Source organism: Oryctolagus cuniculus, chromosome 4 (assembly GCF_051225735.1).
Source record: "Oryctolagus cuniculus isolate XC-2025 breed Fujian yellow rabbit chromosome 4, ASM5122573v1, whole genome shotgun sequence".
In the NCBI taxonomy this organism is placed as follows: Eukaryota; Metazoa; Chordata; class Mammalia; order Lagomorpha; family Leporidae; genus Oryctolagus; species Oryctolagus cuniculus.
The window spans coordinates 130,022,034-130,038,049 of record NC_142870.1 but is presented as its reverse complement, the minus strand read 5'-3'; the positions used below and the strand labels follow the sequence as shown (position 1 = coordinate 130,038,049).

Here is a 16,016-nt window from a genome sequence, read left to right as displayed (position 1 = left end):
CTCTCCAAATGACCTGAGCAGTCGAGGCTGCACCAGGCTGAAGCCAGAAGCCAGGAACTCTACCCTGCTCTCCCACTTGGGTCCCAGGGCCCAAAAACCTGGGCCATCATCAACTACCTTCCCACGTGTATTAGCAGGGAGCTAAATCAGAAGCAGAACAGCTGAGACTTGAACCAATACTATATGGGATGCTGGCATTGCAAGTGCTGGCCTAACCCACTGTATCATATTCTGGCCCCGGTGAATTTTTTGAGCATCTCTTCTCTATGATTATAAGAAATATGAAGATGAAGAAAATAGCCCCAAATCACAACCAACTCAGAGAATAAGACTTGATTCTAAAACCAGATGGAATCATGTTCTGCTTCCTTGTTGACTGGGTTTTCCAGAAATTTGTCTTTGGGAAGATAGCCTGTTTATTTCTGTCAACTTTTGTCTTATTCTTTGTTCCTGGGATCTCTGAGGGATAACATAATATATTTTCTAAGTGGTGAGGTTTAATAAATCCAGATTTTTTGGGGGGTAAGAATCCTAGATCCACCAGTCACTTAGATTATAGATAAAGGATTTAACAGCTCTGTGTCTTAGTTCTTCATCTGTGTACTGGGTTTGAGAATACCTTTCTGCTTCATAGAATTGAGAAAATGAACTGATTGCCTAGACTGGAGCCGGGTACATAGGAAGCACTAGAAAATGTTAGCTGCTCACTGCTATGGTGAGTGAATTGCAGATACAAGTGGAGTGTTCTGTTTCACTATTAGAAATCCACTTTTGGAAATATTTTCTGGATTTGATGTTGTATTTGAAGTGCAGACGGCTTCAGGGATTTGACCAGTAGGCTTTGGCTCAAAGTCTATGATATTTTGTCTTTAAATCTTGCAAAGTAGAAAATTGTTGTCCATGACAAAAATGCTTGCGAGGTTGATCAAGGGAAAGAGGAAATCAGCAGGTCTCATAGCGGGTGTGGAGTTCTCCCTGGTGAGTTTAACTTCCTATTTCTCGCCACAGGTTTTACCAAAAAGTTGGACTAGACTGTGGTATTGGTTAATGAGAAATGTTTGTATGATTTGACTTGGGATTCTGAGAATAAAAATTCCATATTCCCCCCAGACATTTTAAAATATGAAGTAATGATTTTGGTTGGTACTACCCCAAGGTGGCATAGTGTGAAAAATTTCTGTTTGACTCAAATAAATTGATTTTTGGGAGTATAGATTCAAGATTTCATGAAGGTACTGGTATGTCATAACATCATTTTTGTCTCTGTTTTAGAAAGATTTATTTCTTTGAAAGAGTGGCAGAGAGAATGAGGGAGGGAAGGAGAGAGAAACAGAGAAATACGTTTTCCATCTGCTGGTTCACTCTCCAAATGGCCACAATGGGTAAGGCTGGGTCAGGCTGAAGCCAGGATCCAGGAACTCCATCTGGGTCTCTCACATGGATAGTAGGAGCTCAAGCACTTGGCCATCATCCAGTGCCTTCCTACTCTCATCTGCAGGGAGCTGGATTGGAAGCAAAATGACTATGACTCAAACTGGTACTCTGTTATGGGATGCTGGCATCTCAAGCGGCAGGTTAACCTGCAGTGCTACCATGCCAGCCCTAAACATATATCATTTTGTTTGTTTCACTAGATGAAGTAAAAACAAAGCTTTTCATTTTTGCTTTTTTATGTTTTATTTATTTATTTTTTGACAGGCAGAGTGGACAGTGAGAGAGAGAGACAGAGAGAAAGGTCTTCCTTTTTGCCATTGGTTCACCCTCCAATGGCTGCCGCGGCCAGCGCACCGCGCTGATCCGATGGCAGGAGCCAAGTACTTATCCTGGTCTCCCATGAGGTGCAGGGCCCAAGTACTTGGGCCATCCTCCACTGCACTCCCAGGCCAAAGCAGAGAGCTGGCCTGGAAGAGGGGCAACCGGGACAGAAAATGGCACCCCGACCAGGACTAGAACCTGGTGTGCCGGCGCCGTAAGGCAGAGGATTAGCCTAGTGAGCTGTGGCGCCAGCCTTCATTTTTGCTTTTTAAGTAGAGAAATATATCCTTTATATAATTAATTATGAGTTTTCCCACCATCTCAAACCCATTATCTAGAAGATGAAAGTTCACAATAGTTTTGCTTTATACAAGGGAAATTCTGTACAGGATAATTTCATAATATGAAAACTGGAAATCACATTTCAGTGAAATTTCAAAATGCCAACACAGGAAACTTTCAAAAGAGGAACCAACCAGTTTACAGTGTTCATTTTCAGAATCACGAAAATGTATTCTTTTCAGTGTGGTAGGTTTCAAAGTATTTGTAGTAAATATTCAACATGCCTCTCATTTATCTCTTTTCAAGCTCTGTATGTATTAACTGATTTTCTCATAGCAGTGTCAGCACCCCTGGTGGGTGGGGTGATCGTTGGCCCTAGAGGGTACATCTGGGTAGCTATTCAGCAGAGTGATTAGGTGCACTGTCTCATGAGCCTGATGGCCTGGGATCAATTATTTTTTCAACTTTTATTTTCTTGTGGCCTTTGGCAAGTTATTTATTCTTTCTGTGAAATGATTGCGTTTCTTTTTACAGTGGAAACAAATAGTAGTGTTTGCTTCACATGGTTCTCAAGAGAATATAATGAGTTAGTTTTTCACCAAGTATTCTAAAATCATGCCTGTCCTATGTAAGTTTCTTGCGAAATGAGTTAAAACTGCAATACCATCAATGTCTCAGACTATGTCATCCAGGACAGAAGAGAAGACTCAAAAAAGAGACAGTGAAGGTCCCAGAAACCAGAAACCTGCCGGATGCAACTAACTTAAAGATTTAAAATCCTATTGGGCTCTAAGGAAATATAATGAAAATCAATTCAGTCACGCTAACTATATATTCTACGTGATCATAATATTTAAAAATTACAAAAACCCTCAGATATTGGTCCCATTTAGATCTGAGAATATTGAAATGCAGAAGTTAAGCAGTTTTCTCTTAGTCATGGAACCCACGACCAGTGCAGACCCACTGTCCACGTTTGGACCTTGGTTCATCCTGCCTTGCAGAAGCTGCAGAGCAGGTGAAGATGTGTTTGTTTAACAGATCTTGGGAGTTCCTGACAGATGCACGAGAAGGATAATCCACCACGAAGTAAAATGGGCTTGTGAAACTTTGCGCCACAAGATGGGGTTTGAGTTTGCAAGCATAAGTTAATTTAAAGTAGTGTGATCAGGAAGGAATCCAAAAAAAAAACATAATGCGAGGTCATAGGAATTAGCCTACCAGAGGGGAATCAACTACTGTTTCCATTTCTAGTCTTTGCAGTTGTTCACTTGAACCAAAGTGAAGTTCAGGGATTCCTACTAAGGAATAAACACTAGCTCAGAAGGTGAGGGAAGTGCTTGCTTTCACAGTGACAGCCCCTGTACTCTACAAGAGACTTTGACTTCCCATCAAAGAATACCATGGCTCTTTATTTCATTACGTGAAATTGCTTTAAAAATTCCATGTTGGAGTAAGCTAAAGTCACCAAGCATTATGTAATTTAACAATAAAACTAGCAATCTGTTTATGTAAAGAAATAAATATTAGAAAATCTCCATATGTAACTAGAAATAGGCAATAGGTTTACAATATTATCTTAAACACTTAATATATAGTTTCAAATTATTTACTGTAAAAGGAAAACATGTTTGTAGAAATTCAAATAGAAATGTGTGTATAGTAGAAAGTGAACGTTAATCTCCCTTACATATGAGTACATATCAATTTATATGTGTGCATATATAACTACATTTTATTTACATGTTGAATCTTTGTTTCATTCCATGTTAGTATGTGAAGATTGACCGAGCAGAAAAAGAAATACATATGTATTTATCATTCATAAGTGCAATAAAAATACATAAACTTATCATAATTTAGTTTACCTGTTACCTCTGGGCATTTTTTTTTTTCCTAATTTTTCCCTGTTAGAAACAATGTTTTATAGAGCATACATGTTAGCGTATTTTAGAGCATTTATTCCACCATACTTGTTTGAAGTGTCCTATAATTTAAAAGTTGTACATCAAAATGTTAAGTGATATTTTCAGATATGATTCCAGGTTTGTAACAATTTATAGTCTTTTTTTTTTTTTTTTTTTGGACAGGCAGAGTGGACAGTGAGAGAGAGAGACAGAGGGAAAGGTCTTCCTTTTTGCCGCTGGTTCACCCTCCAATGGCCTCCATGGCTGGTGCGCCACGCTGATCCGAAGGCAGGAGCCAGGTGCTTCTCCTGGTCTCCCATGGGGTGCAGGGCCCAAGTACTTGGGCCATCCTCCACTGCCTTCCCGGGCCACAGCAGAGAGCTGGCCTGGAAGGGGGGCAACCGGGACAGAATCCAGTGCCCCAACTGGGACTAGAACCCGGTGTGCCGGCGCCGCTAGGTGGAGGATTAGCCTATTGAGCCGCGGCGCCAGCCACAATTTATAGGCTTTTACAGAGTGGGATTCTCCAATGCTGTTATTAAAAATTTTGTAGATCAGTTAAAAACAAATAGGTGAAAAAAGCTAGGCTTATAAATTTACTTGCTTGTTCATGAGGGTATTCATCTTTTCGGAGTTTTATTGACAATTTCTATTTCCCCTAAATATTGTCTTATGCCCCCTCATTTAACAAACACTAGGTTGTTTCTCAGTCCCTGCTGAGTCGTAAGGTGTACAAGTTGTTCAGATTTTCAGTTCGCACTAGCAGCGTTCTAATTCCACCACGGCTGCTGCCAACAGCATTGATCACAGTGTTTTCATTGCAAAGCTACTTCAACACCCGGGTGCATAAAAAGAGGCTTCTTTTTCTGTGAAGAGTTTTCTTCCGCTTTTAAAGGACTCTTCCTCAAGTGGGCAATCTCCTGCTACAGAGTCAGAAATAATCTTGCAGGCTGTACCGTTACAACAACTCAGCCTTGTTGTGGTCACATGAGAGGAGCCATAGATAAAACATGAATGGACGTGGTTGTGTTGTAGTAAACTATGATTTGTCGACACTGAGATTTGAATTAAATACAAATTTCATGTGACCCAAGATTGTATTTCTTGTTTGATCCCCCCCCCCCCCAAGTCATTTAAAGATATAAAACATTTTTAGATCATAGCCTATACAACCGGTGAGGGGCTGGGAATTGGCCTGTGGGCTATAGTTTGCCAATGCCTACTTTAGACTTTATCTTTGAGAAACTACCAAAGAAAATCATAACTAGCATCCTTAGGTTTTATAAGCTATGGCACCTCTATTTTATTGTCTCATATTCTGAGCTTTTCACTTCTGTGACAGAGTCTACACCTTGTCTGTACTTTTATAAAAATTAAAAAGTTACTGTGAAATCTGGAGTTGATTAATACATATTAATATACCTAAAGCCATAGATAGTTACTTGTTCATGTATAATGAGCATTCCAGGTATTGATATCTCAGACTGTCTTGAGTGGTTTCAGTTTGATATTTGATGTAGGAGTATATGGTGCCTAATGTCTATGAATAAAGAAGTCCCAACAAAGTATGGTTTAGTTTAGTGTGAAATGTTCAATTTAGGTATATACCTATAAATCATAGGTAATAGCAAACACTTGGCAGTTTTCTTTACAAAACTATAGTAATACCACACACCTTACAATTGCCCAGCATCTGGTCTCCGTGTCCCCATGAGGTGGTCATTTTTATTCCATACACCACCCCTGAGTTGGAAGCATTTAGCAGTGGATCTGTACTTCATTTTTTAATATGCAAAATAAGTTTAAACCAATCTAGTTGATTTCTAGATTCTCATCCAGGTCCAAGATCCTGGTATTCTCACAGAACATCTAAATTTATGCAGAAAAAACTGCTGTTTGTCCCAGCAATATATAGAATATGTGTCTTTGTGATGCAAGGCTCTGTATGCCTCTCCACTGACATCCAGTGGCTCTTTTATAAGCTGTGTTAGAGAAGGAAGTACAGCTGTTTGAGAAATAATACCTTTTGGGGGAGTTAAAGGAGTTTGGATTTGTACTGAAATTTAATTCAACAGAAATGATGATGAGTTTGGATAAATCTATTATTAAGTTCACTGTGACCCGCTGTCTTTTGGCACTGCATTTAGTGTTATTGTCTATGCATCCTTGGGTTTGAGAATCACCTCTGAGGATCATAAACAGAGGTAAATGATGTGGACTTCCACATCTAGATGTTATATATTTTGCTTATGTTAAAAATACTGAATGTGGCTTGCATGAATTCTGAGTGCCACGTCTGATCTGTGCATTTGCATGTGAGCTACTTGAGGGGAGATGGCATCTTCAGAAGAGGTTTGACAGAGTAGCAAGTAGTAAAACAGTGTTGGCAGACATCTTTTCTTAAAAGGGTTTGATGTTTGGTACAGTTGTATTGGGAGGTAAGTCCTGATGTCTAATATCTTTGAACACAGAAATCCAAACATACTATGATTTCAGGTTTAATATAACTTTTTAATGTAGTACACACAAATATAGTAGGTAATTCCAAACTGTTCGGTCACTTTGTTTTTAGTAGTTCATGCTGAGCCACCCTGTAATCAGATGGAATTTGTTGTTTCACTAAGGGGAAATGTTCATTAACTCAAGTAGCAAGTATTTTCTAGAAGCAGATTAATGAAGAAAAGCAGCAGTGATATTGCATCTGTTGAAGTTGTCAATGTATTAGTAAAACCTCTTTCTCTAGTGATAAGGAAATATTCATAATTATTTTAATATTGGGTATCATAAAAGTAATTGTTCATTTAATGACTTCATTTGGTATTTCTAGTGCTTATTAGAAAAGTATTTAAATATCTTCTTAATGAACATTTAAACATTTTTCTGATCAAATAGTATTTCAATTAGTTTGTATCTTGTAGGCTTTTGCTAAATGTTAAAAGTTAGTAGTTGTTATTCTTTGTATAATTCACTTAAATTTCTTTAAGTGTCACTTTAGATCAGGATTTGGTGAAGTCATTGGGGATTAATAAGTTTCATTTTTGGTTAGAAGATTACATAGGGTTTATCATTCTTCCTAAGTTAATTATAAAAAAAGAAATTGATCTATGATGTACTTAAAATTACATTAGGTATTTTCATATGGTTTTCTGCTTTGTCAAACCTGCAAGTCATGAATTATGTGCGATTTTGCGTGCAACACAGCGGTAGAGTCTGGTTTGTTTTGCTGTGCAGCTATAGGTTAGGTTATTTTTCCACACTTTCTGATAGGTTTTAGTAGTGGGAAGGTCTTTTGTGACTCGCTTCAAGAGCCATTATCACTAATTCAGCTACTACCTAGTCAGTGTTAATGGTTTCACTGAGTGCTTTCTTAGAAGGAGTCTGAACACTGACCGGTAGTTCTTTTATTTACATTGGAGTCTCTTCGCTTGGGTCACCACCATCCTGTCCCTTTTTCCTGTTTTCTTGGGATGGAGATGTTGCAGAGTTGGGATACTTCATCATGCTCATCAAGGAATTTCTGAAGGACTTGCATAGGAAAAAGTAGATAAAGGGATCCAGGCATGCGTTTAAGGAAGTTAGCCACAGAGTGCTCTCTTTCACGTAGAACAGAGCGTTCTCGGCAGTGCAGTCAAAGACATCCCGGGTTTGGCTCAGCGTGTAGGGAATTCTCGCAAAATGGAAAGGAACAAAGCAAATAAAGAATACAGCAATAATAATGAAAACTTTGACATTGACTTTTTTCCTGGGGGCCTTGCCTGCACCCCTTGTTCGTACGTATGACTTGTACAGTTCTTTGGTAATGAGTGTGTAACATACAATGACAATTAAAAAATTAATCCAGAAAATGACTTGACAGATATAATTGACTATTTCATGCCATACCAGACCAAACTCTGATTTGAGGAAAGAGCATTTCTTCACATTTGTGTTCCTTGGTCTCTTGTTGGTCAGAATCATGTTGGGCAACGAGAGTAAGAACATGAATGCCCAGATTGCAACCGAGAGTATCTTAGCCCCCAGGAGGTTGGTGGGGTTGGATGTTTTAAATGGTCGGGTGGTCTTCTGGTAGCGATCGATAGTGATCAGTCCTAGGAACGAAATGCTGATGTACATTGTGAAGTAAAATACTACTGAGGTTACTTGACACACAAAGGTTCTCAGGGGTCCCGTCCCCAGTTTGGCATCGCTGAGAATTTTGAATGGAAAAGTCAGAATCATAAGAAGATCGGAAATGACCGTGTTCTTAAGAAAAATAATGAAGTTGGATTTACTGCGGATTTGAAAGAAAATCCTCATTGCCAGGCTGTTTGTGATAAGTCCTGTGACAAAGAGCAGAGTGTAGAGCAGTGGGAAGAGAACCTGGGTGATCTTGTAATCTCTGGCACAGACACTGCTGTTCCCTGGCACGGAGGTGAGGTTGTCCGTGGCTTGCATTTCTTCTCTGCTACCTGGAGGAGGAGAGGGAGGGAGGGAGGGGATGGTTATTTCCAGTCCCAGGTAGTTGATTCTGTTGTTATTGCTATAAATTCTCTCAGACACAGTCTGCTCTGGAAATTCAAGCTTCTAGTCTTGAGTGGCAGTGAGTAGGAACGCGGAAAACGGATTCTAACCCTTTCTCGTTGGCGCATGTTGCACCTCTAGCAAAGTAAAATGGTGTAGAGCCCATTACCTGCGGATAGAAATGTTTTGCATTTCTTCTATGTGGAACGTTTGCCTCATCAACACATTTTGATGCTAGACAGAATCCACCTATGTTAATATATAAAAGCTAGAAGAGCTATTTGGGTTACACTTTGTTCTTTGCAGCTTCATTCCCTTCCATGCCTTCTAACTTTTCAGTTTCCGGAGTCACTTTTCTTACACCTTCCTTACCCCTGGGCTTCATCTCTTGTAACATCAAAGCTTCAAATGAAAAATGGCTGATAATTTCCCATTTGATTTTTAAAGTAAAAATATGGAAAAAGAGTGGTGTTCACTCTTGAAAAATTTATTAAATAAATAGAATACTGAATTAGAACTAAAAATGCAGAGGCGTTACTGGAAGACATCCATTCTTTTGCTCAGTCATCCATTCAGAATCGACCTCACAGGAACTCATTGTTTAGCTCCAAATATTTTAACCCATGCATATGCACTTTGCACAGTGCATCTGAAGTTGCCGTGTACATTTTGAGCTTGGTTCAGTATAAAATACAAGACAAAAAATGAGGAGATGGCCTTCATTATGAGAGTCCCAGTTGATATTCCTCAAATCAGCCAGAGCGTACTTTCTAGGTTGATGGAGTAGCTAATGGAAGCCAAAAGAAATCACCAAAACCATATCTGACTCCTGTTACAGATTATTACCACAACAGGAAGCTAGAAAGAAAGCTAATAATTGATTGAATATGCTATCTGGCTTAGGAGCTCTGAAATGTGAAGTGAAATTTTTAGTGTTCGTAATTCATCAATGACACAGAAATTGATTCTTCAACTATGTCTCCTAATAACTGGACACAGTAATGATGACATTACACATATAAATTTGAAAGCAAAAATTCCATGTAATATGAAAAATAAAGCTAGCACTCAGCACTCCAAAATGTTAAAAGTTCTTTTTCTTCACACCCTTTAATCACTGAAAGCAAGGCAGCTAAGAACTTTTTGTCACACAAGTATAGCTTTCATTTTCTGCACCTGTTTCACTCAATATTTTATCGATGCAAGATCACTGATTTTAACCTTCCTTGTTATTGCTGTTTGCTCTCAGTTCATTCTCTGACGGTTTTGGAAATTCTGCTTTGTCCATGCTCATTTTGCATGGACTGTAAATTTAACAAATACTCTTGTTACTGAGAATTTTAGCTCTGTATTCAAAGTTCATTTTATGCTTAAAGTAAAATGAATATATAAATTTTATTTCCATGCTTTGAATATTTAATGAAGAGCTTAATTAATGATTGTCTCTGATACCATTAGTATACTTATATTTTAGTTCTTATTTCAAACACGTACTTGCATTGATATTGCTATTTAATTGCATTCCTATTGCAATTTTAAGAAAAATCTGGAAAAATGAACTCACACATCATAGTGTAATTGCATATATTTGTCAAATACTTCTAGATAGAACATTACCTGATTTCTCTGTTGATTCTGAAGGATTTGAATGTATCCAGTAAGTGGTAGTTAACACAACCTGCAGAGAGGCATCTGGTATTTCCCATTCACTGTTTAATTTAGTTTTCAAACCATTTTATGGTTAAAATAAAAATTTGCTGGTTTCATCAAGAAGTCTTGAGTGTTCTAGAAAGAAATAGAGGGAGAAAGAGAGAGGGCTTCACAATCCGATTACCTCCAAACACTGTAGACTGGCAGCTATGGAGACACTGTTTCCATCTGTCTGCTTTTAGGACTTCTGCTTTTTTATTTCCTGGGAAATGTGGGGCAAGGATGGCTGAGAAGACGCATTTTAAAAGGTAGTTTAAAATCTTCCAGCTTTTTACTGAAACCTGCCATAGAGTTGATGATTTAAAACTTGGACTTCCTTTGGTTATTTTCCACACAAATGTTAATCCAAGTTGAGATCCAGCCTTCAAAGTGTGCTTCCTGGAGAAGGTTGCAAGCTTGCTTTCTAAAATGGTTATTTACCTGAAAACAAATTGTGCTAAGCTTTGCATGATGCATTACCTTCCAACAAATAATTAAATTAACCCCAAATGTGTGCTGGTTGGGATGGTAAGTCTCTTCCCCCTTGTTTTTCTCCTGGTTAATAATATCATTATTTTAAATCTGTGTTTGATTAACTCCTTTGTAGACCAAACAGTTTCCTCCCATTATAAATTATCAGATTACAAAATTACATTAGAAAAGAACAGTTGTATCCATAGCCGAGTTTACTAAGTATCCTGTATGCTTTTCTTGAATAGAGTTTAAACATCAGTATTTTTTTGTGTATTTCTTTTTACCTAGCTTTAAAATTAGGGGAAAATTAATAAGCCATTAAATTAAAGCATCCATGGATCACTTTTATATATGGTTCTTTAACTTTTAAACCAAAAAAGCCTAAAGAGAGGGTAGGGATAAAATTGGAGGGTAACATCTGTTGCTGTTTCACCTTTATATAAATGTTACTGTGCAGGTGCAGCCACAATATCTTGAACAATAATGTTCTTCCCTGGCAGTAGAAGTGTTTGAATAGATTCCTTTGCAACATCACATTTCAGTTCCCACTTCTGAGTGCTGAATAGGTGTATCTCTGCATGTGTTACGTATCTCCATCAGTGATTCTCAGAGTACCGAGCAGCCGCTCAGCATCACCTGAAAGCTTGTTAGAAATTCACGTTCATGGGTGCCAGCCTAGCCTAGAGCCCTCAGTCAGAAAACCTGGGACGCCCCAAAGGCCAACCCCCATCTGAATTTCGATAAGCATTCCTGTGATGGTCAGACACACTAAAAAGACCGCTGATTTAAATGGACATGAGCATTTTGTTGACATTGAGAATTTCAAATCAGTGTATGAATTTCAGTCATAATTTTCAGGAGTAATTCCCACCTGTTGGTCATTTAGAGGTGTTTGATAGTAAACTCAAGAAATGCTTGTGTTTCTATTTTTAAATTAGACTATTATAACCAAAAATTAATCAACCTTTCTCGTTTGTTGGTTTGTATATTCAAAATTCTACTTTTTAAAAGAGTCCTTAATGCTGTGGGTGTACTTTAGAAGGATAATAGCCAGCATTTGATTTCCTATGTGAGTATGAATTACTATCTCAGCTGCTCTCTGAAGGAGCAGCTCATGTTGTCCCCATTCTCTGGGTGAGGGGGAATAAGGAGCAGGGCTGTGCAGTGAATAGGAGGATGCATTCTAACGGGTGCTGTCTGCATACATGTGTAGCATACAAGTATAGCTGCTGTGTGCCTGAGGCACTTCTCCATAGCCTCCACCACTCCACAGAGGCTCAGTGTGAGGGGGCGAATGCCCTGTGTGAATGGCTGTTTCTTTCAGTAAAATAATGGTTATACCACTTGTCTTTGCACCCATTTGTGAAGTCTTAAGGATGTTTATGGTAGATATCTAGGATCTGCAATTGAAACAAGACTTAGGAAAGAAAATTGTGATTATTTTCAACAAATTTGCCATACTGAAGGGAAATTGAATCCAGATGCTTGAATCATAATACCTTACTGAGAATTTATGTTTCCAAATCAATAGGCATTTTGAAGGATGAAAAGAGGACTCTAGTTCTTGTTGCAAAATAACTTTTTCTTTCTCCCACTTTTAATTTACATCTGTACACACCTGTCTGTGAACCCTCTCTGATAATATTTTCTCTTTGGAGATTGATTGCTAGTTTCCTGCTGAAAGTGAATAAATTTTCAAGCAAAAGTATCTGAGGTTGCAAAAGTATATTATCATGAATTGAAAGTAGAGTTAAGTTGTACACTTTGACCTCATTAATAAATAGCAGCAACTCATAGAGTTTGCATTTGTGCTATTGAAACAACTGATTTGGCTGAGTTCTCTGATCAAAATGGCTTTGACAAGTCAACAGAATACTTACTTTGAAGTGAGTTAATTGCTTTATTTATCTCACCAAGTCTGAAAGTATTAGTTTCAAATGAGATCACTCTGAACCATTCCTTGAAATGGTAGGACTCTGTGGTCCTTGTGGAACTAACTTTGGGCAGGAGGGTGAGATATCATTAAGACTTTGCTTAGGCTCTTTAGTTCTAACAGTTTGTTTCTAGATGTGATCATTTTGGCATTAATGAGCGTTTGGATTGAGGACATGTGTTTTAGGAAGTGCATGCTTATGTCAGCTAGCTTGGTATTGTCCATCAGAGTATAGAAATGTAGGTTAGATACACAATAGATTCCCAAAATAACGAGTCCCCAGGCACTGGAGTATTTAGCAAAACAGAATGCTACCTCCTGTGATCCAGTTATCTGTTGCCTCTGTCTTTAGCATGTGGCTTGAAATCAGATGAACAGTATACATGTTTAATACTCCTGCGAGTTACACTGTGGACTGCAACAGAACAAAGATTTCCTGTGCAATGCAGTTAAGTATGTCTCCCATTTATTTACAGAAAAGGCACTCCAACTCAGGCATGGTCACTTATGGAAATAAGCTGTGAATGTCCTTGTTCCTTTAACAGTCTCCTTTTCCATGCACACATCCATTCTTCCAACATAGCCCAAGGCTATTACTTATTGCTGATGGAACATTTATTTGAAGCCATTTTATTCTGGATAAGATGTACTTAGCTATCAGAGAATCATGTTTAAAGGCATCTTTTAAGAGTAAAATTTTTAGCTAAATAAATTGCTTTTAAAAACTTTTGTATGAGGAGAGGTGTTATGTGCAATTAACTTCATGATATGTACTGGGTTTGCATTTGAATATTTGCATGTACAAACATTGAAGTATAAATTGCTGAATTTTAACAAGTACATCTACTTTTTGAAGAAAAGGAAGCAGCATTCAATCTAATTCTGTTTTATTTCCTTTTATGTATGTTAGTTATTTCAAAACCTTAGGATTATTGGATTAATTAAATAAGATGAAAGAAGAACACACAGTTCTGATAAGCTCATCATTGTTATCACATCTTTGTGAACATGCACCCACATTTGGGCAATGTTTGTAATCACTTGTTTTAAAGAAATGAAGATGACTTAGAGCAGACCTAGACTCAATTTGTTCCTTTCCTTTTTAAAAAAGATTTATCTAAAAGGCAGAATGATACAAAGACGGAGACTGAGAGAGGGTTGGGGAGAGCGAGAGAGATCCACCTTCCATCCTCTAGTTCACTCTTCTGCCTGCAACTGCCGGGGCCAGCCAAGCCAAAGCCAGGAGTTTCATCTGGGTCTCTGTTGTGAGTGACGGGGACCTAAGTACTTGGGCTGCCTTCCCAGATGCATTACCAGGAAGCTCGATCAGAAGTGGAGTAGCTAGGACTGGAACCAGCACTCATATATGATACCTGTGTCTCAATCTGTGGCTTAATCCATTACTCCACAATGCTGGCTTGTGTTTCTTCCTTCTAGGAATATTTGGCTCAAGAGACTAGCCTGCTAGGATTTTGGATGTGTAGCCTCCTAGTTTCTTGATCAATTAAATGTAAAGTGTGTGTGTGAGGAAATATTTGGAGAAAGAAAGTAATTGAGCTTGAGGCTGAGGTTTCCAGAACTCAGTTTATAGGGCAGGCAGCCCACTCAGGCCACGGCAAGAGGGGGGCCAGCATCTAAGAGGCAGCCTGGCTTTTCCTCTGGGTTTTCCAGGAGCTGCTTTTTCTTGCCCAACAAGTTCATCTTTCAGGAAATAACAGCATAATTTGTGTTGCAGATTTCAGGTCTATGCAACTTGAGCATCTTTAAATTCCAACTTGAAAGAGTAGAAGTCATTAGTACTTCTGGAAATTGTTGGTACATTTTCTTAGGTTGACTTTATTCTTACTTGATATGAATTGCTACTGGAAGATTATACATTTTCTACTTTTACCAAAGAAAATAATCCTGATTTAAACAAATCTTGTAAGCTGCCGAAAAGCAGTAGGTTTTAAAATATTTCCGTAGCCTGTGTTTTGGCACAGTGGGTTAAGCTGCATGCCATTTGGAGTGCTGATTTCCATCCTGGCTGCTGCACTTCCGATCCAGCTTCCTGGTAATGTGCCTGGGAAGGCCAGGAAGGATGGGCTGAGTATTTGTGTTCCAGCCTGTAAATAAAGGCAGGATGATGTTCTGTCTCCTGGCTTTGGCCTAGTTCAGACTGGGCTACTGCTGCCATTTGAGGAGCAAACCTCAGATAGAAGATAACTTTCTCTATTATTCTTTCGAATAAATAATTAAACCTTAAAAATAAATTAAATGTCTCTGCCTATCCACTTTGAAGGCGGGTATAGTATCAGCATTCCTGATTTCTCAGAAAATATTAGCCCTGGGAAACAAATACTGCCTGTCCATCCCACGGAGCTGTTTTCTGCCCAGCTCCAGGCTGCTCTAGCTTTTCAGCTCTTCTCTTTCTTGCTCGAGTCATGACTTTGCTTTCAAGTCCAAATCCCTCAGCCTGTTAGGGCCAGTAAACTAGTTTGAGTTCCTTTAAGGTTCTCATCTTTTTGCCTCCACATTTCTCTGTTTTTCATAATTTTCTTTCTTTCCCTGCAGTCAGGTAGGAAGACGGTCCATTCTTTCCTTCTTAACTCAGACAAGAGGCCATTGTCCCCTTTCTCCTTTATCAGATACCTGCTCTCCAATCTTGATATCTTATACAGTGACTTCTTTATTGGACACACAGCCTTGAAGTGAGAGTTGGAGGCTGGCGATTCAACTAAAACTTTGACTTTCCTCTCAAGTTATTGTCCGACCCACCTTCTGGGAAACGTGGGTCACTTTCCCAGCCTTCACCATTTCACAGTCACCTCTGACCTCAACGCCTGGCTTCCTGCTTGCTTCCCCTGCCACTCTAGAGAAGCTTTTCTTTTGAGGTCCACACGTGGTGTTTATGAACTCACTTGGAGGGTGGCATGCATTGTGACGCTGACTCCGTTTGACACATTGCTGATGGCCCTCCCCGACTTCTGCAACCCGATTGGCAGGGCTGCCTAGTAATCGTGTACATTAATAGTCCTGTATCTCAGCTGTCTTTGCTCTCCTAACCTAAAGAGAACCTGGAGGTTTTGCACCCCTCTCAGACTCAGCGCAATTACCACTGAGCTGTCACTTCCAAATCAGTGCCCACCTGAGACCAAATACAGCACACACATGACACATTTCCACCGATGTCTCAAAGTTCTTACGCTCACAGGGGAATTTAAGAGCTCCATACCTATGTGGCATACTCTTTTTTTATTCTGCCAGTATGTTTTATCTAGTGGTCTGTCTTGGAGTCCAGTGAGACACACATTCACTCTTCACATTCAGGTGCCTGAGTCTGTCCCAGCTTCCCCCAGAGAGTTTTTGGTTTTATTTCTCAGTATTTATACCTATCACTGAGACTTAGTTTCCCCTGATTTTTTTTTTTTTCTCTATAGCTTCCAGTCTGTCTCTGAATTCTCTCTTTTCTCAGCACTGAACTATCAGGTTAAGTT

General features: G+C 38.9%; 2 protein-coding genes across 14 annotated transcripts in view; one reads left to right on the top strand and one right to left on the bottom strand.

Moving 5' to 3' along the window:
* The window catches only part of MED12L (mediator complex subunit 12L), a 360,120-nt gene that overhangs the window by 253,896 nt on the left and 90,208 nt on the right, over nt 1–16,016 (top strand). The gene's annotated exons all lie outside the window — the stretch shown is intronic.
* The window catches only part of P2RY12 (purinergic receptor P2Y12), a 49,074-nt gene continuing 39,492 nt past the window's right edge, over nt 6,435–16,016 (bottom strand). For both annotated transcript variants that reach the window (XM_008266331.5, XM_008266332.5), the window contains exons 2-3: nt 10,062–10,229; nt 6,435–8,392 (exon numbers count right to left, since the gene is read on the bottom strand). In XM_008266331.5, the coding sequence (XP_008264553.1) occupies nt 7,350–8,378 (1,029 nt within the window). In that variant the 5' untranslated portion in view covers nt 8,379–8,392; nt 10,062–10,229 and the 3' untranslated portion in view covers nt 6,435–7,349. The remainder of the gene's footprint in view (nt 8,393–10,061; nt 10,230–16,016) is intronic.